At 33.8% G+C, this 23,459-nt stretch overlaps 1 protein-coding gene and 1 long non-coding RNA gene across 10 annotated transcripts in view; one reads left to right on the top strand and one right to left on the bottom strand.

Annotated features, from left to right (window-relative positions):
• CCDC88A (coiled-coil and HOOK domain protein 88A) overlaps window positions 1-23,459 on the top strand; it is a 122,430-nt gene that overhangs the window by 59,412 nt on the left and 39,559 nt on the right. For all 9 annotated transcript variants that reach the window (XR_013441821.1, XM_078056541.1, XM_078056542.1 and 6 more), the window contains exons 9-16: window positions 6,934-7,015; window positions 9,235-9,393; window positions 10,780-10,926; window positions 12,210-12,354; window positions 15,306-15,490; window positions 18,765-18,902; window positions 20,093-21,163; window positions 22,578-22,705. Coding sequence is in view for 8 of the 9 variants with exons in the window: in XM_078056541.1 (XP_077912667.1) it covers window positions 6,934-7,015; window positions 9,235-9,393; window positions 10,780-10,926; window positions 12,210-12,354; window positions 15,306-15,490; window positions 18,765-18,902; window positions 20,093-21,163; window positions 22,578-22,705 (2,055 nt within the window). In the remaining variant the exon portion in view is untranslated. The remainder of the gene's footprint in view (window positions 1-6,933; window positions 7,016-9,234; window positions 9,394-10,779; window positions 10,927-12,209; window positions 12,355-15,305; window positions 15,491-18,764; window positions 18,903-20,092; window positions 21,164-22,577; window positions 22,706-23,459) is intronic.
• On the bottom strand, window positions 8,751-15,333 carry LOC118521384 (uncharacterized). The gene is made up of 3 exons (XR_004910119.2): window positions 15,279-15,333; window positions 9,823-9,920; window positions 8,751-9,062 (listed from the first exon to the last, which is right to left on the bottom strand). It is a non-coding gene; the product is annotated as an uncharacterized LOC118521384 (long non-coding RNA).

Consider the following 23,459-nt stretch of genomic DNA (forward strand, 5'->3'; position numbering starts at 1 on the left):
AATGTGAATGTTCACATTGAAAAAATAAATTCTGATGGCATTGTGATGGTAGATTGAAGGACAGTCCAGACAAGAAATGGTATGGGCCTGATGTAAGGTTATAAAAATGAGGTTGGAGAAGTAAAGGAGAAGGCAGGGTCTTGGGTATAATTCCTAGTTTTTTTTTATAATCAGTGTCTATTTAGATGATGATGCCATTCACTCCAACAGGGAATATAAAAGAAATGAGTAATATTAAAGTAAAAGACAAGTTTAGTTTTTGACGTATTTAATTTGAGGTACCTTTGAGATATCTCTGTGGAGATGATCATTGAGTAATTAACTGTTTGCTCCATGGCGTGGAATAGAGATGTGGAATATTCTGCATACTAATGCAGAATAATAACAGCATATAAATAGTATTTGAAATCTTGGAAGTAGATAAGACAACCCAGGGAGAACATGAAGAATGAAAAGGATGTACCCTGAAGAATACAAACATTAAAAAAGCTGTGTAAGTGGTTGGGGCAGACTTCACCATTTATTAGCCATGTTAGTTTCTTCATACATAAAATGAGAGTTATACTAATATGTACTCTAGAGAGATATAGCAGATAACCCAAGAGCATGAGCTTTGGAGGCATTCTGCCTGAGTATGAATCCTGGCTCAACTGAGTGACCATTGCCAAATTACTTAATCTCTCTGAGGCTCTCAGCTTGCTTAGCCCATTAAGTAGAAATAATAAGTGCCTACTGTAGTGTTGTTGTGTGAGGCAAATATCTAAAGTGAACAGTGTCTAATACATAAGTGCTTAATAAATGTAAGCTGCTATCATTGCTACTATTTCTTTAGAGGCTCTTGTGGGGATTAAGTGCTTGGTTAAGTGTAAAGGGCTTAGCACATGTGCCTACCACAGATAATAAGAGCTTAATAATTGTTAGCCAAAAGATGGGCACAAAACATGAAATCAGCATATGGGTCAGAGAATTAATCTGTAGAGGAGGAGTAGAAGAACCTTCGAATGTGAAGTCATGGAAGCCAACGGAGAGAGTATCAAGAAGAAATTATTTAATTATTTTAAATTCTTCAAAAGGTCCAAAAAGAATCCATTGGGTTCATTAGTAAGGAGGTAAATGACTCTGTGATAAACAGTATTAGTAGGGAGGTATGGATGGAAGCCTCACTGTTGTGGGTAGAATGGTCAAATGGATGCATAAAGGAATTATTTACTAATGAGACTGGAACTCATGGATAACTCTTCTGGAAAAATTACTTAAACTCATACTTTACGTACACCACAGTGAACTTCAGGTGGATTAAAGAGTTAAATGTAAAAAATAAAATAATGACGAAAGAACAAAAAGAAATACAGATGAGTGTATATTTGTTCTCTAGGTAGGGAAAAGCTTTGCCCAAAAGCAAAAGAAGTATTTATAAAAGAAGTGGTTCCTCTATTTGTATAAAAGATGTTAAATATGTAAACATGTAAATATGTAAATAAAAATATTTGAATGTTCTTCAAAAACTTAAACATATAATTTTCCTATGACCTAGCATTTCCTCATCTAGGTATATCCCCCCAAAATTGAAAATGGACTCAAAACAGATACTTGTATGCCATTGTTCATTGCAGCATTACTCCCGATAGCCAAAAGGTGGAAACAACCCAAGTGTCCGTGAATAGGTTGTTAAATAAAATGTGATGTAAATATACAATGGAATATTCTTTAGCCATAAAAATGATGAAATTCTAATACCTGCTATAACATGAATGAGCCCTAAAGACAATTTGCTAACTGAGATAAGCCAGATACAAAGGACAAATATTTTATGATTCCATTTAAATATCTTTAATAGGCAAATTCAGAGATTAATAGATTAGAGGTAGGAGCTGGGGGTATAGTGGAATTCCAGAGTTATTGCTTAATGAAAACAGAATTGCTGTTTGGGGTGATGAAAAAAGAAAAAGATTTGGGAATAGGTAGTAGTGATAGTTTAACAACAGTGTAAATGTAGTTTGACACTAAAATGTCATTTAAAATGATTAAAATTGCAATTTTATGTTAAACATATGTAACCATAATAGAAAATAAAATTTGTTTTTAATTTTTTAAAAAAGCATTCAATAATCTATAAAGAAATATTTATAAGAAATATCTTATAAATCATAAAAGGTAATAGCTTTTTAAAAATGTTTTTATTTAAATTCCATTTAGTTGATATACAGTGTTATATTAGTTTCAGGTGTATAATATAGTAATTCAACACTTCCATATATCACCTGGTGCTCATCACAAGAAGTACACTCCTTTTTTTTTTTTTTTTAAAGATTTTACTTATTTATTTGACAGAGAGTGAGACAGCGAGAGAGGGAACACAAGTAGGGGGAGTGGGAGAGGGAGAAGCAGGCCTCCCGCTGAGCAGGGAGTGCAATGCGGGGCTCGATCCCAGGACCCTATCCCAGGACCCTGGGATCATGACCTGAGCCGAAGGCAGATGTTTAACCGACTGAGCCACCCAGGCACCCCAAGAAGTGCACTCCTTAATCCCCATCACCTATTTCACCCATTGCCCACCCACCTCCCCTCTGGTAACCATCAGTTTGCTCTCTATAGTTAAGAATCTGTTTCTTGGGCGCCTGGGTGGCTCAGTTGGTTAAGCGACTGCCTTCGGCTCAGGTCATGATCCCGGAGTCCTGGGATCGAGTCCCACATCAGGCTCCCGGCTCCCTGCTTCTCCCTCTGACCCTCTCCCCTCTCATGCTGTTTCTCTCTCTCTCTCTCAAATAAATAAATAAATAAATAAAATCTTTTAAAAAAAAAGAAATTTTCAAAAAAAAAGAATCTGTTTCTTGGTTTGCCTCTCTCTTTTTTCCGCCCTTTGCTCATTTGTTTTGTTTTGTTTCTTAAATTCCACATATGAGTGACTTATTTCTTTTTTTTCAAGATTTTATTTATTTATTCATGAGAGACAGAGAGAGAGAAGGCAGGCAGAGGGAGAAGCAGGCTCCCCGTGGAGCAGGGATCCCGATGCGGGACTCAATCCCAGGACCCCAGGATCATGACCTGAGCCAAAGGCAGACGTTTAACCGACTGAGCCACCCAGGCACACATGAGTGACTTATTTCACTTAGTATAATACTCTCTGGTTCTATCCATCTTGTTGCAAATGACAAGATTTCATCCTTTTTATGGCTGAGTAATACTACGTTGTGTATGTACACTCCACATCTTCTTTATCCATTTGTCAGTCAGTGGACATTTGGACTGTTTCCATAGTTTGGCTATTGTAGATAAGGCCCTATAAACATCGGGGTGCATGTATCTCTTTGAATTAGTATTTTTGTATTCTTTGGGTAAATACCTAGTACTCTAATCGCTGGATCGGAGGGTGGTTCTATTTTTAACTTTTTTGAGGAACCTCCATGCTGTTTTCCTGAGTGGCCACACCAGTTTCCATTCTCACCAGCAGTGCAAGAGGGTTCCCCTTTCTCCACATCCTTGCCAACACCTGTTGTTTCTTGTGCTTTTGATTTTAGCCATTGTGACCGGTGTGAGGTGATAATCTCCTTGTAGTTTTGATTTGTTTTCCCTGATGATGAGTGATGTTGAGCATCTTTTCCTGTGTCTGTTGGCCATCTGTATGTCTTTGGAAAAATGTCTATTCATGTCTTCTGCACATTTTTAAATTGGATTATTCATTTTTTGGGTGTTGAGTTTTATAAGTTCTTTATAGATTTTGGATACTAACCCTTTATCAGATACGTCAGTTGCAAATATCTTCTCCCATTCTGTAGGTTGCCTTTTAGTTTTGTTGATTGTTTCTTTCACTGTGCAGAAGCTTTTTATTTTGAAGAAGTCCCAATAGTTGATTTTTGCTTTTGTCTCCCTTGCCTCAGGAGACATACCTAGAAAGAAGTTGCTACAGCCAGTGTCAAAGAGGTTACTGCCTGTGTTCTCCTCTAGGATTTTTATGGTTTCAGGTCTCACACTTAGGTCTTTAATCCATTTTGAATTGATTTTTGTGTTTGTATAAGAAAGTGGTCCAGTTTCATTCTTTTGCAGGTCACTGTCCAGTTTCTTAACACCATTTGTTGAAGAGACTTGTCTTTTTTCCATTGGATATTCTTTCCTGCTTTGTTGAAGATTAATTGACCGTATAGTTGTGGGTTCATTTCTGGGTTTTCTATTCTGTTCCACTGACCTACGTGTCAATTTTTGTGCCAGTACCATACTGTTTTGATCACTAGACCTTTGTACTGTAACTTGAAGTCCGGAATTGTGATGCCTCCAGCTTTGCTTTTCTTTTTAAAGATTTTATTTATTTATTTGTCAGAGAGAGAGCACAAGCAGAGGGAGAAGCAGGCTCCCCACTGAGCAAGGAGCCCGATGTGGGACTCGATCCCAGGCCCCTGGGATCATGACCTGAGCCGAAGGCAGACGCTTAACTGACTGAGCCACCAGGTGTCCCCAGCTTTGCTTTTCTTTTTCAGTGTTGCTTTGGTTATTCAGGGTCTTTTGTGGTTCCATACAAATTTTAGGATTTTTTGTTCTAATTGTGTGAAAACTGCTGTTGGTATTTTGATAGGGATTGCATTAAATGGTTAGAGGGATTTGATAGAACAGACATTTTAATATTTGTCTTTCCAATCCATGAACATGGAATGTCTTTCCATTTCTTTGTGTCAATTTCAATTTCTTTCATCAGTGTTTTATAATCTTCAGAGTATGGGTCTTTCACCTCTTTGATTAGGTTTATTCCCAGAGATCTTATTATTTTTGGTGCAGTTGTAAATTATTGGTGTATGGAAATTAACATAATCTTTATGTTGATTTTGTATCCTGTGACTTGATTGAATTCATGTATCAGTTCTAGCAGTTTTTTGGTGGAGTCTTTTGGGTTTCTCTATAGAGTATCATGTTATCTACAAATAGTGAAAGTTTGACTTCTTCCTTGCTATTTGGATGCCTTTTATTTATTTTTGTTTTCTGATTGCTGTGGCTAGGACTTCCCGTACTATGTTAAATAACAGTGGTGCGTGTGGACATCCCTGAGATGAGAGGAAAAGCTCTCAGTTTTTCCCCATTGAGCATGTTGTTCACTGGGTTTTTCATAAAAGGTTTTTATTATGTTGAGGGTTGCAAGGAATAAATCCAACTTGATTGTGGTGAATGGTTCTTTTAATGTATCACTGGATTCAGTTTGCTAGTATCTTTTTTTGAGAATTTTTGCATCCATGTTCATCAAGGATATATTGGCATGTAGTTCTTTTTTTTTAGTGGATTCTTTTTTTTTTTAAGATTTTATTTATTTGATAGAGACAGCGAGAGAGGGAACACAAGCAGGAGGAGTGGGAGAGGGAGAAGCAGGCTTCCTGCTGAGCAGGGAGCCCAATGCGGGGCTCGATCCCAGGACCCCGGGATCATGACCTGAGCCGAAGGCAGACGCTTAACGACTGAGCCACCCAGGCGCCCCTTTTTAGTGGATTCTTTATCTGGTTTTGGTATCAGGGTAATGCTGGCCTCGTGGAATGAATTTGGGAGTTTTCCTTCCTTTTCCATTTTTTGGAATAGTTTGAGAAGAATGCGTATTAACTCTTCTGTAAATGTTTGGTAGATTTGCCTATGAAACCATCTGGCCCTGGACTTTTGTTTGTTGGGAATTTTTTGATTACTAATTCAATTTCTTTGCTGGTTATCAGTCTGTTCAAGTTTTCTATTTCTTCCTGTTTCAGTTTTGGTAGTTTATGTATTTCTAGGAATCTACCCATTTCTTCCAGGTTGTCTTAGTATTCAAACAAATGCAAATTAGAATAGTAACACAGCATTTTTCAGTTATTAAATTGTTTTTCATATAGGCACTTATATCTACTGCTGTTTGCGTTATAAATTGGTAATGACCTTTCTGGAGGGTTGTTTGATGGTTTATATCTAGAACCTTTAAACATGTAATGTACTTTTATAAATCTGGCCTGAAACAGGTTTTTTGAAGGGAGGGTGGGATGGGTTTTTTTGTTTTTGTTTTTGTGTGTGTTTTTTTTTTAAGTAAATTACACCCAGAATGGGACTTGAACTCATGATGACCCTGAGTTCAAGCATCACATGCTCTTTCAACTCAGCCAGCCAAGTGCCCCTAAACATACCGTGTTTTATGTATACTGAGGTTTATTTACCAAAACATTCATTACAGTGAAAAATGGAGTTCAGAAAGGGACTATATTTCTTCATTAAAAATTATGATCCTCGAAAAGAAAGTACAGGTATGATGAAATGTCAGCAATGGATTGTTTTATACAATGAACATTTACCGTTTTTTATTAAAGAACAGAAGGTGGAAAAGTAGAATTAGTGAATGGAAACTTGAGTTTGAGCAGCTTGGCTCTGAAAGGGAGTTAGAAAATGGGAGAAGTAAAGTAGTGAGTGTAAGAAGAATAAAAAGAATAGGAGAAATTTGAAGATGTTTATAGACTACAGGGAAGAAACCAATAGGGATATAAAGATTTTGTGTGTCTGTATAGCAGTGTATACTTACCTTTAGGCCACTGTAAATGTTGAAAATAGTTGGAGATCCTTTAAGACTTAGACCCAGATAGTAGTGCCTTGCTTAAAAACGCTTCCAGTGTATTTGTCTTTGAGAGGGAGAAAGACAAAAAGGAGAGTGAGAAGGGGTGATGGCAAGAAAAATGAAGAGAGAGAAACTACTTTATGAACTTAGAGGATGTCAGTCATTGAGGTTATTAGCCTTTGGGGAATTTTAAGGAGGAATCTGATTGATGACATGTAATCATATACATTCCTAATATCCATTTCTTTGTCTTTTTCCCCTGGGTTAGCGTATGGCTAATACGATTTTCAACTAGATATTCAGTAATGATAATACATTTGTATTAATGCAGATGATGATCATGGTTTTCAAAAACAGTAAACTGATTATTTAATAAATTTTCATCTAAGGGAGGAAAAGACTGAACAGTTGTTGGACTGTAAACAAGAACTTGAGCAAATGGAAATAGAACTAAAAAGGCTGCAACAAGAGGTTTGTACCTGAAACTTTTATTATATGGGACCAGTAAGTAATTGGAAATTGATTTTTCTGCTTAAAATTTATATCCTTTACCTTAATGTTTTATGAGGTTACTGAGGCTTAAAGATGACTTTTTCAGTGTTTTTCTGTTCAAAAATGCCAGAGCCCTGGAAATCGTCTTTGGACTTTACTTTTTCTGTATCAGTGATATTCAAACTTTCCCAGAATTCAAAGGAGCCTTTTAGGACTGAGGTAGTTCCAAATTTCTCTTTTTATGTATTTGGCTTCTGTGGGCTGGGAAGCTGGAATACCTCTACTGTAAACTGTGCTGCTTTATGTGTATCTCCCTAAGTCTTTAGTCTCTGATAATGCTTTATGTTAACTTACAGATGACAGAATGCTTTTTAATTTTTTACTCTTTTCCTTTTAAGTATTAAGATCAAAACTTTTTACCTTTTAAAAGTTACTTTTATTTTCCTAAAGCTTTGTGGGTTTTTTTCATCTTGAGCCAAGATTGTTTAAGAATTCACTTCTTTTAATGTTTGTAATGTTTCATTTTTATTTGGAGGTAGGCATGAAGTCTTCTTTTACCCATAAATGGTAAGGATTGTGGTAAGGCTAAACAATTATTTCTTCTCCTTACTTTCCCTAACTTGCTATTTTAAATTCAGGGAATACGCCACTTGCAGAATCCTAAACTGGGACCTTTTCAGATGAATGATACTGGGAATCATAATCTTCATTTCTAGATATGCTCTGACTGCTATTCTGCTGCTTCTTGGGAGCATGGTTTTTTGTATTTGTGCTCCCTGTAAAACAGTGGTTCTCAATCTCTTTGGTGTCAAGGCTCTTTTCTGCTATTTAAAAATTAATGAGGATTAGATCTACTGGTATTTTCTGTATTTGAAATTAAAACTTAGAATTTAAAAAATATTTATTTAAAAATAATACTCAACCTATTCCATGTTAACATAAAAATTGTATGCTTATTACCATTATTTTCCAAAAAATATTAGAATGCTACTCTTCTACATTTTTGGCAGTCTCTTTTTTTTTAAAATCATTTTTGCAAATGTCTTTAATGCCTAGCTTAATTAAAGACTACTGAATTCTCATATCTGTTTCTGCATTCAGTCTGTTAAGATATCACATGCCATGTAGCCTCTGGAAAACTCCACAGCACCCTCATGAGATATGAGAATGAAAAAAACAAATAATGTTTTAGTGTTATTATGAAAATGGTTTTGACCTCATGAACTCCCTGAAAGGGTTTCAGGGACCCACAGATGTCCCTGGGTCATACTTTGATAACTTGTTCTAAAGGATTACAAGAGAGCTTTTAAAGATTGAATTTTTGATATTTGTCTAAAATGTTATTAAGATAAGCACTAATCACTTGCAACTAATACTCACTTGGAAGTTTAGAAAAACTCAGCAGGATTTTGGTATGTTACAACATATCTGGATAAAAACATAATTTCTCTAAAGTAACTAATGATCAACTTTAGTAATACAGTTTGCTTCTTCTGTGTTTTCACTATACTGTATTTTAAAGTTTTGCACCTTTAATTAATTTCAGATGGTTATGTTAACTAGAGCTTAACTTATTTAAAAATATCCTGAGTAGTTTTTACATTCCTAAATAGTGATCATTATTTAAAAATTTGTATGTAAGCATGTTTGTATTTGCATATAAACATATTTTAAAATAATTTGTATTCTTGATTTTTTAAAAAAAGACTTCATATATCTCCCCATTTCTTTTTTTTATTTTTTTAACAGGCTTTAATCCACTTAATGTTTTTCACATGTGGTAGCCACACAGCTGGAGCCTGGGTCCTCTGCCCGGAGACTCTGGTGTGGGTCTTTACAGAATGGTCAGTGAATTCCTGATAGGGAGACTTGGTGAACACAGCCTCTTTCCAGAGGTCAGGGGTGAGATAGCTGTAGGTCTTGGAAATGGCCTCAGAAGTTGCCCAGGGTGGCAGTGCAGCCCCTGGTCAAGGTGTAGCAGTCGTCAGTACCGGCCGTCATCAGTAGCTTCCTTATATCTCTCCATCTTAAAAAAAACAGCTTAATTGAGGTATAGTTTACATACTGTGAAATTCACACTTTTAAAGGATACAATTCATTGGGGTTTTTTTAGAAAATTCATTGAGTTGTGCAACCAGAGATTATCAATTTGAAAATAGAAAATAATATTGAAAATATTAATATGTATTTATATTTAGAACATGAATTTGCTTTCGGATGCTCGTTCTGCTAGAATGTACCGAGATGAATTAGATGCACTTCGAGAAAAAGCTATCAGAGTGGATAAGCTTGAAAGTGAAGTCAGCAGATATAAAGAAAGACTACATGATATTGAATTTTATAAGGCAAGAGTTGAGGTATGTTGCATAATTTAAGCTATTCATAATTATTTTGTTTAAAAAGTTAGGTTTTTCAAAATGCATGTAAAATGCACATAATAAATTTAAGGAACTTTTGAAATGTTGAACAAATTATAAATACTTTAAGTGCTTATTTTATGGTAGATCAGCATATTGCTTATACTTGTAAAAAGGGATCTCTGGACATTATTAATTTTATTGAACTGTTTGGAGTTCTTTCATCTTTTATTTAGGTGAGGAAGACTTGAAGTCCTTCCCACGTTGTCAAAATATATACTAATTTCAAACTTGTTTCTAGAAGTGAAAGCAAAGCATGTTTCTGATCATTGGTCTCAACTCAGAATACTAAACTAGGATTAAGAAGGCACTCTCTCTCCCTCTCCCCGTGTGTGTGTGTGTGTGTGTAGAAAAGACAGCTTTTCTTACTTAATGGTTGCAGTCAGTGTTACATGAATTTGACAGCAAGAATTTGACGATCCTTGCTTCTACATTCTGTTTTTCTTTCTCAGTTAATTTCTTCATTTCTGCAAACAGAGGAGAGTATTATCAGTTTCAGTATGGTGATAAGAAGGAAGGAGTATGCAAAATCAAGAAGTGAAAACACTATAAGAGATAGTTAGAGCATTTTATCTTGAAAGTTACCCGAAAATAGACCCAGTAGATAGCAAAGACAAGGTGCTTATTAATTCTTTGCCATTTGTTTAAACGGTATATGCATGGCACTGTTAAGAGATCCTTATAAATGCCACTGTTTTAATATACTTTCTTTTGACTTTATAAACCACAGACATGTAGTTTAGCAAGACAGATTTGTGAGCACATGTCTTCAAAACATATGTGTGGATTTTAAGCATTTTCTCAAGATGCTGATATAAAATATTTATTGATAGGAGCCTTAGTTTATGATCTATGTGAGTCTTAGCTCAAGTATTGGTATTCTACTAAAAAACCCAACGCTTCACTTTCAAGTTATAGTTTAAGTAGAGAGATCTATTGCAGCAAAAAAAAAAAAAAAAGAATTAGCCCTGATTCTGTGGAGATTTGTGTCTTAAATATCAGAAAGACTAGTTATACTTAGTTCCTTATCCTTGTGACTAAGAAATTTAAATATACCCTGACAATTTTATGTGAAACTGTAGTAGTGTTACTCATCCTAGCATAAGTACTTTGCATAATAGCTTAAATTCTGAGGGGAAAAAAAATGAAACCAGGAAAACATCAACTGTATCTCTGTTACTCAGTTGCTTTTACTCTTGCATAAAGAACGTTTGATAAAGACAGCTTAATGTCTTATTTACAATAAAGATTTTTTATGTTTCAGAGCTTTGAAAAATTAACAGATATTAACATATTTGTGATAAAGCCTATTTGAAATTTTCATAGGAATTAAAAGAAGACAATCAAGTTTTATTAGAAACAAAAACCATGTTGGAAGATCAATTAGAAGGAACTAGAGCTCGTTCTGATAAATTACATGAATTAGAAAAAGAGAATTTACAACTAAAGGCTAAACTGCATGATATGGAAATGGTAAGTAATGTAAGGTTGAACAGTTGCATGGCTTCATAGGAAATCTCTCAGATTCATCTTATTTCCCCATAATGACAATAACAACTAGCTCCTGTGGCTTTAACAGAGAAGAGGTGGCTAAATAAATTAGATGCTTCCAATTCTTTATAAAAACAGGAGTATATAAATTTCTGCTTTTGTTACAGAGTGGTATTAATGATTAATTTTGTCTTCTGCTTTGAAAAAACCCTGATAAGCTATTGTGCAAATATGCCTTTAAAATACAGAAATAGAGATGCCTGGGTGGCTCAGTCAGTTAAGCATCTGCCTTCTGCTCAGGTCATGATCCCAGGGTCCTGGGATGGGGCTCCTTGCTTGGAAGGGAGCCTGCTTCTCCCTCTGCCTGCCGCTCCCCCTGCTTGTGCTCACTCTCTCTCTCTCTGACAAATAAATAAATAAAATCTTAAAAATTTTTTAAATAAAATAAAATATAGAAATAAAACTATTTGCTAGGAATGCCTGGGTGGCTCAGTTGGTTAAGGTCATGCTCCCCAGGTCCTGGGATTAAGCCCCACATCAGGCTCCCTCTTCCCTCTCCCTCTACCCCTCCTCCCGCTCCTGCTCTCTCTCTCTCTCTCTCTCTCCTATAAATAAATAAAATCTTTTTTAAAATTAAAAAAAAACTATTTGCTAAAATTTAGCATTGGGTCAGAAATCATTTACTATATATATTGAAATATATGAAGGAGTTTTCAGTGTCCCCAAGGATCACTTAATTTTTTTTTTTAAAGATTTTATTTGAGAGAGAGAATGAGAGAGAGAGAGCACATGAGAGGGGGGAGGGTCAGAGGGAGAAGCAGACTCCCTGCTGAGCAGGGAGCCCGATGTGGGACTTGATCCCGGGACTCCAGGATCATGACCTGAGCTGAAGGCAATCGCTCAACCAACTGAGCCACCCAGGTGCCCCCCAAGGATCACTTTAAAAGGATATCAGACAGGGGTGCCTGGCAGGCTCAGTCAGTGACTCTTGATCTTGGGGTTGTGAGTTGAGTCCCATGTTGGGTGTAGAGATTACTTAAAATTAAAAAAAAAAGGATATCAGACACCTGATCAATATAGTGACCAGTATGAATAATTATAACTGATTATCACCTTCAAACTGTGAAAATTTTAAGGAACTCAAAATTTATCCTCATATTATTCAGTTTCTGATAAATAAAAATTATAAGTAATAGAGTATTTAGCTTGAAATTGCATGGTTTGTTAGCTTTCATTTCTCTTCCTACTCCCTCACAATAAAAAAGGAACGTGATATGGATAGAAAAAAAATCGAAGAATTAATGGAAGAAAATATGACCTTGGAAATGGCACAGAAACAAAGTATGGACGAATCATTACATCTTGGCTGGGAGTTGGAACAAATATCCAGAACTAGCGAACTTTCTGAAGGTATTCCCAGTATTTTTTTATTGAAAAGGATAAATGAATATGTGAAGTTGTATTTATGCTTACATTTTTTTATGTTTTTTTACAATTCTTTATTTTCCCCTGCTGGAGATATCTAGGAGGACAGATGTCTCTCTAGGTATGATTTCACAGAGTAATATGTTCATTTCCATGTTCCTGGGTCTGGTCCTTATCTTTGCACATCTTACAACTCAACTTTATGAGCGCAGTAACAGATTTGATAGTCATTTAGGCACTGTTTCATATTAGTATCACAGGAAGCTGGGATACCAGTTTATTAATTTATTTTAGGAAAGAAAGCCATCTACCCAATAGAACAGAAAAGTCATATTACCTGGTTAACCTGTTCTTTAACTATAGACAGACTTAAATAGGAAGTCGTAACATAGTGGGAAGATTCTTAGGTGAGCATGTAGCCAGTGTAAAGCAAGTTAAGGATCTTCATGGCTACTTTCATCAATACATGTACTCCATTTTAGCACTATACCTACCAACCAGTCCAGCCCAATTTTACCCTAGAAATAATTAAAGACCCCCAGATAATTATTTGGGTTATAGGTTTGATTATGCTAATACTGATTTACTTTATTGAAATTATGCCCATGTCACATTTATTTGAATTAGATTAGTTCCATAATTCTTCAGTTACCCAGTGTTAGATTATTTCACCTGCTTTCCTTCCTTCCAGATATTTATTAAGCATCTACCATGTGTAAAATATTATACCAGGCCCTGAGGATATAGTGGTGAGGTAGACATAGGTCTGAGAGAGCTTATAGTCTGATGCTTACAGGATAATTACTTCTACAGATGGTTCATCATATTTATTACCATTAGGCTTTTCCTAATTTTACACATGATAACCTAATTCCAAATTCTGGGACCCCATGTAAGTTCACTGCACAGTAATGATGATATTCAGCCAGTGAACTTGCTGAGATGTGTTACTTTAAGTACTTGTGGAACTTTTTTACTGTATTTTTTGTGAATTGAGTTATAAAGAAAACAATTCAGACTTAAATGTTTTCTACTACTAGTTAAAATTACACAGTTAAGAGTTTCTTCATCTGTTAATGTGGAAACAATAATAGTATGTGCCTTGTTAGGGATATTGCAAGGACTGAATTCATTACTACTTATGAAGCTGTTAGTAGAATACCTGGTAAATGGTAGGCATTTGAGTGCTTATTATTATTATTTTTGTCATCATCATCATCATCACAGTTGTTTTGCAATTCATATTAGGATCATAGACCTGAATACTTGTTTTAATGTGGTGTGTTATTGGTTTTTTTTTTAACTATACAAGGAAATTGCTTTCTAGAAAATTTGCAAGATGTGGAAAAATATAAAGGAAGAAGTGAAGGTCACTAATAATTTCTGCAGTCACTTTTGACGTTTCAAAAAATTTGCTTCCAAAATGTTTCTACACACAAATAGATATTTTAGACATCATCAGATCAATGTCTATATACAGTGCAGGTTCTTTTTTTCACCTAAGATTATCATGTAGGCAGCCTCCCTATTTAACAAAACAGTATTTTGTTAAAAATGTTTTATAAGGGGGCACTTGGCTGGATCAGTCAGCAGAACATGCAGCTCTTGATCTTGGAGTCTTCAGTTCAAACCCCATGTTGTACATAGAGATTACTTTTTAAAAATGTGTTGTAAGCATCCTTTTTAATTTCTTTATAGTCTGACCTGAAGCAACTTTGAAACACAGTCATAGTATTGAAAGTATTACTAAGGTATATTGAGTATTGTAGTCTAATCTTGCTTAATTGAAATGCATGACTACAGATCATGAAGTAAAGTTTTACTTCAAGACTTGGACAACTAATGGAATTTAAAAAGTCAGTGACTATCAGTTGTACCAGCTTTCAATTAAAGAATAATATGCTAACTAGAACAAAAACTAGAAATAAGATTTGAGGCTTTCTTTACTTCAGTCTGGGGGATATTTTACCATACCTAATTTTGAAAAGAATGTATGCTTATATACTTGTTGGGGATATGTTGTGTGTGTGTGTGTGTGTGTGTGTGTGTGTGTGTGTGTGTGTGTTTCTCTCTACTTAATGATGGAGAATTTCAAACATACACAAAGATAGATAGACCTAGAATGCCTTCCCATACGTCTCCATTTCCCTTCCTGAAGTCTAAGATTTCAAAATGAATCTAGGTATCATATTTCACTTTAAATCCTAGTTTTTATATCATCAAAATATTTAATGAATCTGCTGTAGGGTTATTAAAAATAATATTTTTGGTTTGCATCATATATAGAACTAGAAACTGAGTTTTCTTATTTTAAAAAATGTAATTATGCTAAAATCTACTTAGAAATATAATTTTTTGGCAAAATGGTATACATGTTGCTTGTTATACTCAAGTTTAGCAGCAATTCTTCATTTAGAGAGAGACTTTTTCGAGGTGACCAGTGTATATTGTCTTGCATTTCTCAGAATCAGGATTAGGAAATTGGGATTTTTTTTTTTTCCCTTAAGACTGTCTTCCTTTAATTTTTGAAGATACGGCATAGGATATGCTTTATAATTCTTATGTGAATCACACGATAGCTCTGTGAGACACACAGAGCAGTAACTATATTTTGTACAAGTAACATAAGATTCACTGAGGTTAAAGTGGCTTGGGCATTGTCAAGTAGTTTCTCATGAAACTAGAACTGAAACTCTGTAGTCCATTCAGTCTAAATTTTGTATTTTTTTTTTTCTCTAGAATGCTCATGGGTGCATTAAAAATTCAAGATTTACCCATCTTTTATCTGTTTTTTTTTTTTTCATTTGTCTATCTTGTATAACTATGAATTTTTTATCAAGTTAAGGACCAGGTGATGTAGTACATTTACACTCATTATTTTAAATAATAATGAGTAAATATAGTTTTACCAGTGACAGTATTTTTCATTATTATAGCACCACAAAAATCCTTGGGCCATGAGGTGAATGAGTTAACATCAAGCAGGTTATTGAAATTGGAGATGGAAAACCAGAGTCTGACAAAAACTGTAGAAGAACTTCGGAGTAGTATGGATTCTGCAGAAGGCAACACTTCCAAAATCCTGAAAATTGAAAAAGAAAATCAAAGACTAAGTAAAAAGGTAAATAAAAGTAATGTTTAATGTAAGTTAAAGAATATATGTAAAAGTATAAATAGCCCTGTGGTTGAACGTTTATTTTCCAGTTTTTAATGTACTCTCATTATTTTAACTTATGGAAATTTTCAAAATGTGAAGTGAATGGGGGCGCCTGGGTGGCTCAGTCGTTACACGTCTGCCTTCGGCTCAGGTCATGATCCCAGAGTCCTGGGATCGAGCCCTGCATCAGGCTCCCTGCTCCATGGGAAGCCTGCTCCTCCCTCTCCCACTCCCCCTGCTTGTGTTCCCTCTCTCACTGTATCTCTCTGTCAAATAAATAAATAAAATCTTTAAAAAAAAAAAAAGTGAAGTGAATGAACTAATATACTCATTCAGCTTCAAAAATTATTAACTTATAGCAATCTTATTTCTACCCTTGTTTGCTCTCCCCATAACCACTAGATGATTTTGAAGTAAATCCTCGACATGGTATCGTTGCACCAATAAATATCTTATTATATATCTCTTAAAAGTAAGGAATTTTTTTAAAAAAAAAGAACAGTGACATTATCACACTTAAAAATTTAATAGAATTTGGTTAGCATTTCAGTTTCTCCAAATCAATTGGGATTTTTTTTTTGCATTTTGTTCAAATCTGAATTAGAATAAGACCAATACATTCAATCAACTGATGTCTGTTGTCTTTTTTAATCTAAGGTTTACTCTTCATACCTAGTAGTTTTTCTGTTAAAGAAACCAGGTGGTTTAATCTAGTTTTCCTACAGTCTAGATTTTGCTCACTGCATCCTTTTTGTGTCACTTCGCAAGTTCTTTTGTTCCCAATAGGTCTTATTTTATCTGTAGGCTTAATCAGGTTCAAATCGAGGTTTTAGTAAAAATATTCATAAGGAGTCTTTTTCAGTCAGGAGGTACATGTCTAGTTGTTTGTCTTTTTGTCATGTTAGTTGTCATGGAAAAGGTTTGCTTTGATCCCTTAATTCAACAGAGGTTGCAAAATCCTGATAAGGAACTCTTATGGGAAAAGCAGGGTGAATGTTTGATTCTTTCCCTTTATCTACCAGTTTCCTGGTAAAGAATTGGTTCTCTCATATCCTCCTGAGATAATTAATGAGTTTTTTGTTTTAGTGTCTTTATGAATTCATGGATTTAAAAATATTTGAAGTGTTTCAATCTACTGCATTTGTTTTTCTTATATCCTACCTCTTTCTGAATTCCTGTGACACACCTTAGCACCCATTGTGAACCTCTGTGCTTTTGCCATAATAGGCTTCTCTTAAACATTTCCTGCCCCAAATCTGGAGATAGCCATTTCTCCAGAAAGCCCTTGTTCCTTTTAGTGGGAAATGGTATTTAAGGACCACAATTTAGGCACTATGAAACCTGAATTTTGACTAGGTTTTGGTTCAACAGAAATATTCCAGTTGTGCAACAGACCAAGTAATTTATTTTTGAGTATCTTTCTGCATACACACATACACATATTGTAGATAAATAGAATTGTATCATGACAACATACATGATATTTTTATCATCTAGAGAATTTATCACATCTGCTCCCCAATATGTGCTTTCACTTTTGTTTCTGGGTCTTGGTCACAGTGAACAATACTGTAATAAATATTCTTATACATATGTCCTTATGTATTTTTATTTCTATATCTAGTCAGCCATGTCTAGTTTTTTCTTTAGATTCTGGGTATCTAGACTCATTTATGAAAATCTCCCTAACCTTTAGACCATTGGTTTTTGAACTATAGTATGCATCATGGTCACCTTCAGGACTTGTTAAAACACAGATTGCTGAGTCCCATGCCCAGTGTTTCTGATTTGGTAGTCTTGCCTAGGGTAGGGGTGAAGAATTCTCATTTCTAAGAAATTCCTAAGTGATGGTCTTCCTGGTTTTTTGGGACCACGCCTTGAGAACCACTGCCTTAGATAATGCAAATAGACTCCTTGATTATCTTGCCAGATTTTTACTCTTTTAAAACATTTTTGCATCATCTTTAATCCATTAACCAAATAATCTTAATAAGCATTTGATAACCAATATAGTATAAAAGTAGGAGTGGTTATTTAGAACTTGGAACAGTTTTATTTTCGTTATCATTATAATTGGGTCTGGAAATTATAATTTGATTTTAAAGTTAGCTTTGAATTCTAATAAATTTTTAGTGATTCTAGCAATTATTTATAAATTCATTGTATGAAAGATGTCTTTTGTAAACTGAATGTTTCACTTGAATTCCATTGCTATAAAACAACAAATGAGTTTAATTAAATAACTGTTACCCATATATTTCAATCTTTAATGGGAGAACTGGATTCATAATTAATAACTAAAACCTTCCGGAATATATATATGTTGAATTGAGTGACTGCATAAGATTTGTGACTTGATGCTTTTGAGATATTACTGGAAGATGGTCTTCCATATATGGTTATCTTCCATTGATAATAAAATAGGAAAATTCAACTTGCTTTATGTAAGACTATTCAAATTCTTAGACTTCTTCATTATTGACATAAGGATTTAATTAATATTTAAACTTGAAGTGGAATATTTTATATAGCTAAATCTTTATTTTCTTTTATTGCCTGGTTTGAATATGTTGTATGCTAATGGGAAGGTCAATTTGGCATAATTTAAACTGGAATTTGCTATTTTATCCTTATTAATCACATACTTGATCATGTCTTTAAAATGTGTAATTGACAACAAATTTAAACCTAGAGTATAAACATTTGCTGGAGTTTTGTTCAGCCCTTTTTTCTCTAGTATTATTCTCCTTTTTTCTCCCTCGCTCCTTTTTATTTTAAACTTAATCTCTGTTTCCTCATTAAACTTAAATCACTCTTTCTCACCTTTCATTCATGCTTTTATATTCTCTTCTTCCTTCTTCACTGAAATTACTTGACTGTAATTAAAATTTTACTTTATAAATCTCAAGCCAGAAGAGTCTTTCAATAAGATTTGTACAGTCTTCATAAAGCACATAATTATCATATATTCATTTGGATTTATCTTTGTGTTTAGAAGTACAAATGTACCTTTCAAAGATGCACAGGTTAAGAAAGACAGTCATGTCTGCATTTTTTATACAGCTGCTAAAAGTAGCATGGACTATTACTTGAATTTCTCTACTCAGTTCTTAAATTTCACCATTTGAGTGTTAAAACTGTATTTAATTTTTTATTTGAAAATTATCTTTTGTTTTGACATGTTTCCACTGTTGTAAAATATTGAATGATACATTGTTTTTTTATTTAATTTCTCTAGGTTGAAATTCTTGAAAATGAAATTATTCAAGAAAAGCAAAGTCTTCAGAACTGTCAGAATTTAAGCAAGGATCTAATGAAGGAGAAAGCTCAGCTTGAAAAAACAATTGAAACACTTAGAGAAAATTCAGAGAGACAGGTTCATAAATTTCCTATTAAGCAATATACTTTGAAATGCATTAACAAAAGTTATTTTAAAGTTTAGGCAAACAAAAATGTTCATATAACATGAAAGGGAAATATTTTAGAATTGCTTAAATTTTAGAGTAACTATGGTTTTACTTCATTTTCTGTCCTGTGTATTTTAGGAAAGTTGAAGGGAAAGCTTAGAATTTTTTAAATGGCAAGTATGCTTGATAATTATCTGGTATAAAATTTTGCAGTTACCTGTGCTTTCAAGTGTCTGTGGATTAGGACTGAAGATTATAAAGTTCCTGAGTGGAGTTGGGGGAAAGCAGCTGTACTCCAACCCTGCTTAAGAGGAAGATGCGGTTGCTGCCTCTAGGATGCATTCTCATGTGCTTTCCAGTGTTTATTGGTCTTTGTCATTTTATGTTCTAGGAAACTGAGAACTGGAGATATTGATTGACTTACTATTTTAAAGTTCTGTTACTTTTTTAGAAGTAAAATGATTTTTTTTTTTATATTATCCAGGTATAGTCCTCAGGCTACCTGTAAAAATAGAGGTTTCTATAGAGCTACAGAATAAAAATTCTAGAGCTAAGCATGAATCCGTATTTTTACAAGGTTCTCAGGGGATTATTTAACACTGACTTTTGAGAACCACAGAATTAGGTCATGATATAAATTGGATGGATTAGTTTTCAAGTGTACCAGAGGATTTTGTTATTTTGATGTTTCCAAATTAGAATTCTTAGGGAAATGAGTACACACCCACATATACACATATAAATATAGCAGTATTTATTAAGAGCCCACTGTGTATATGCATTGCAAAATTTATTTAAAGAAAATAAAAGCTATATTCATAAAGAGATATGTGTGTATATTTCACCTGTGTTCTTATTTGAATTTGAAACCTGTAACTGTGAATAATCTGAAGATCACTTTGATTAATATTAGATACATCTCTCCTAACCATTTCTTTACATTATGAACTCCCTAAAGAAAGAACTTTAATGACCTGGCAGTGCATGTACACAGGGGTCTCTCAGTAAATATTTGTCAGAATTAAGAGTAAGATAGAAATTAGCACCCTTTTATGTTCTGATTTCCTTGTTATTTTTTAGAAAGGAAAAACTGTAACTTAAAATATTTAGTTTATGCTCAATTAAGTTTTTAATTCTCTCTTTTTTCTTTGTTAATTAGATTAAAATATTGGAACAGGAAAATGAACATCTGAATCAAACTGTGTCTTCCTTAAGGCAGCGCTCCCAGATAAGTGCTGAAGCAAGGGTGAAAGATATTGAAAAAGAAAATAAAATTCTCCATGAGTCGATCAAAGAAACAAGTAGCAAGCTAAGCAAGATTGAGTTTGAAAAAAGACAAATTAGAAAAGAATTGGAACATTATAAAGAAAAAGGAGAACGAGCAGAAGAACTTGAAAATGAGTTGCATCATCTTGAGAAAGAAAATGAATTGTTACAGAAAAAGATAACCAATTTAAAAATTACTTGTGAAAAAATTGAGGCCTTAGAACAAGAAAATTCAGAGCTGGAAAGAGAAAATAGGAAATTAAAAAAAACATTGGATAGCTTTAAAAACCTTACTTTTCAGTTAGAATCCCTAGAAAAAGAGAATTCCCAACTAGATGAGGAAAACTTAGAACTGCGAAGGAATGTGGAATCTTTGAAGTGTGCAAGCATGAAAATGGCTCAGCTACAACTAGAAAATAAAGAACTGGAAAGTGAAAAAGAGCAACTTAAGAAGGGTTTGGAACTCATGAAAGCATCTTTCAAGAAGACAGAACGCTTAGAAGTTAGCTACCAGGGTTTAGATACAGAAAATCAAAGGCTACAGAAAGCTCTAGAAAACAGCAATAAAAAGATTCAACAATTAGAGAGTGAACTACAAGACTTAGAGGTAGAAAATCAAACATTGCAGAAAAACCTAGAAGAGTTAAAAATATCTAGCAAAAGACTAGAACAGCTAGAAAAAGAAAATAAATCATTAGAGCAAGAAACTTCTCAACTGGAAAAGGATAAGAAACAACTGGAGAAGGAAAATAAAAGACTCCGACAACAAGCAGAAATAAAAGATACCACATTAGAAGAAAATAATGTGAAAATTGGAAATTTAGAAAAAGAAAACAAAACTCTTTTCAAAGAGATCAGTATTTATAAAGAATCCTGCATTCGTCTGAAAGAATTAGAGAAAGAAAATAAGGAGCTTGTGAAAAGAGCAACTATTGATATAAAAACTTTGGTTACATTACGAGAGGTAAATATAGTTACCTAAATTTAAGGCAAATTCTTTTTATATTTTTAATTCAGGGCTTTGTTAAGTTTTATTGGAACCCATCGGAAATTTGCATCATCTGTTTATGGTTCAAAGTAGAAATTTGGAATTAGAACTAGAAACAGTTTCTAAGTTTCCTACTTTTGTTACACCAAGAAGTACATGTAAATTTTATTTTTTAAGATATTGTAGTATAGTAATAAGATTTCCATGCGGTATCTCACTTATTACATTGTAATTTTATATTTTGTTTCAAAATAATATTAAAATATTTGATCAAGACTGTTACTAAATGCTAATGTATAATAGGAAGCATGACAGCTACTATTTACTGAATGCTAACTATGTGCCAAGTACTGGGCTAAGGGCTTCATAAGTTGTATTTATGTATATTTCTATAATTTTTACAACTAATCCTCTATAGATACTATTTCCATTTAGATAAGAAAGCATTAGAGACATTAAGTAACTTACTCAGGATCACACAGCTAATAAATGGCAAAATTGGATTACTGGAATCAAGTCCAGATCTTTCAGACTCCAAAACCCAATGAATTTTGACCTCTAAGCCTGAGAATGCAAATCAGGTTGAACTTAAGAGTCAACACTGAACAATGTTTAGTTGCTTGGATTTGTGTGTTGAGAAGAGTTGTGAAACTTTCAGGAGTTGATTGGCAGTAGGTCCTGTGAAACATGGTATAGATTAGAAGACAGCATGCTTGGCTGTTTTTTGCTATCCCTATGCTATACTATATATGGTAACCCTTTAAGTTGGGTTAAAAAGTTTGTTAGCATTCTGGCAGAAAGTCATATCGGGAAGTCTGTATTTCTGCTAAAGAGACATTGAGACGGACCCATTATTAACTTTTTGGTTTTTTTCTCTGTTATACAGTCCTACAGTCATGAATGACAGGTTCCTTGTGTCTGAACTTCTAAGAATGTGCCCTGTTTCTTCATATCAGTATCTTAGGGCTCTTCCACTGGCAGAGGGGTGCTTGTGGTGTAAGAAGGGTGTTGCATCCAGCATATTTTCATAGGAAGAAATATGCACTAAAGTCCTAGCTCATTATTAAAAAGTTAATGGATATGTATCTTTTTTTCTCACAGTTTTCAAACCTAAAGTGTTCACAAGTAAAGAGTATTTCCTTTTAGTTTTTAACACAAAAAGTTAAATATTAGCAAAAAACAAAAAAGGAAAACCATATTGTTTGAACTAGGTTATTTTGTTGCTTAACTACTTTTTATTGATGAAGGAGAAATTCAACAACAACGTTTCTTTTTTCCTGGTTTGAATTAATATGTATTCCTGGATAGTGGTAGTTATAGTCTTGGCTGAATTTGTTAGATGTTCATGGTCATGACACTTACGTGAGTTTTGCATTCCTTTTAAAATAAGGATTTGGTAAGTGAAAAATTGAAGACTCAACAAATGAATAATGATCTTGAAAAATTAACTCATGAGCTTGAGAAGATAGGGTTAAATAAAGAGCGACTCTTACATGATGAGCAAAGTACTGATGACAGGTAAGTATTAAGTCTATTTGGCAAACAGTTGAAATTATTGTTATTTTTTTGCTCATTCTTTCCTGTAGTAACTACAGAATATTTATGTATTTCACCCTGTTTCTGGTTCCTTTCTTCGCATAGAGAAAGTTCTATAAGAAAAAAAAAAGTAAAAACCCAGATAAGTACAACCTAATATTGATACAAGAGAAAATGCTAAAATATTACTATAAATAGTTACATAATAGGAAAACAGGATGCCATCCAGGTAGCAGAAGACCAGAGGCTGTAATTACCTATGAAAGTAGAATGAGACGTTAACAACAAACAAACCCTTCTCTCTTGAAATATAAAGTTAGTTTTCATTTGAATCGAGTGCTTAAATGCCTCAGTTCTTTCATTTATTTTGTGTGTTAAAAGTAGACTTAGAGATGGAGGAGAAATATGAAACAGGAAAATACGCTGAGGTAATTAAGGTATAAAAATAATGTGGAAAAATAAGGCTTGACAAACAATAAAAAATTACTTTATACGCCCTTTAATTTTGAGAATGATCAATACAAGCTTAAAAATTTTTATTCTCCCATGGTAATTACAGTCTGTCAGACAGATTTTCAAGTAGTCTACTGTTTAGCATCCAGTCAGCCATGTGATCCAGCTAGACAAGAAGTATGTATTGTTAAAAATATTGTTTTATGTAGACTAGATCTTAATTCATTGAAATTTCTGTAATATAATTTGTATCTTATTGTCTACTCATTATTAATGTTCTAGT

This window comes from Halichoerus grypus, chromosome 10 (genome assembly GCF_964656455.1).
Source record: "Halichoerus grypus chromosome 10, mHalGry1.hap1.1, whole genome shotgun sequence".
Lineage (NCBI taxonomy): Eukaryota > Metazoa > Chordata > Mammalia > Carnivora > Phocidae > Halichoerus > Halichoerus grypus.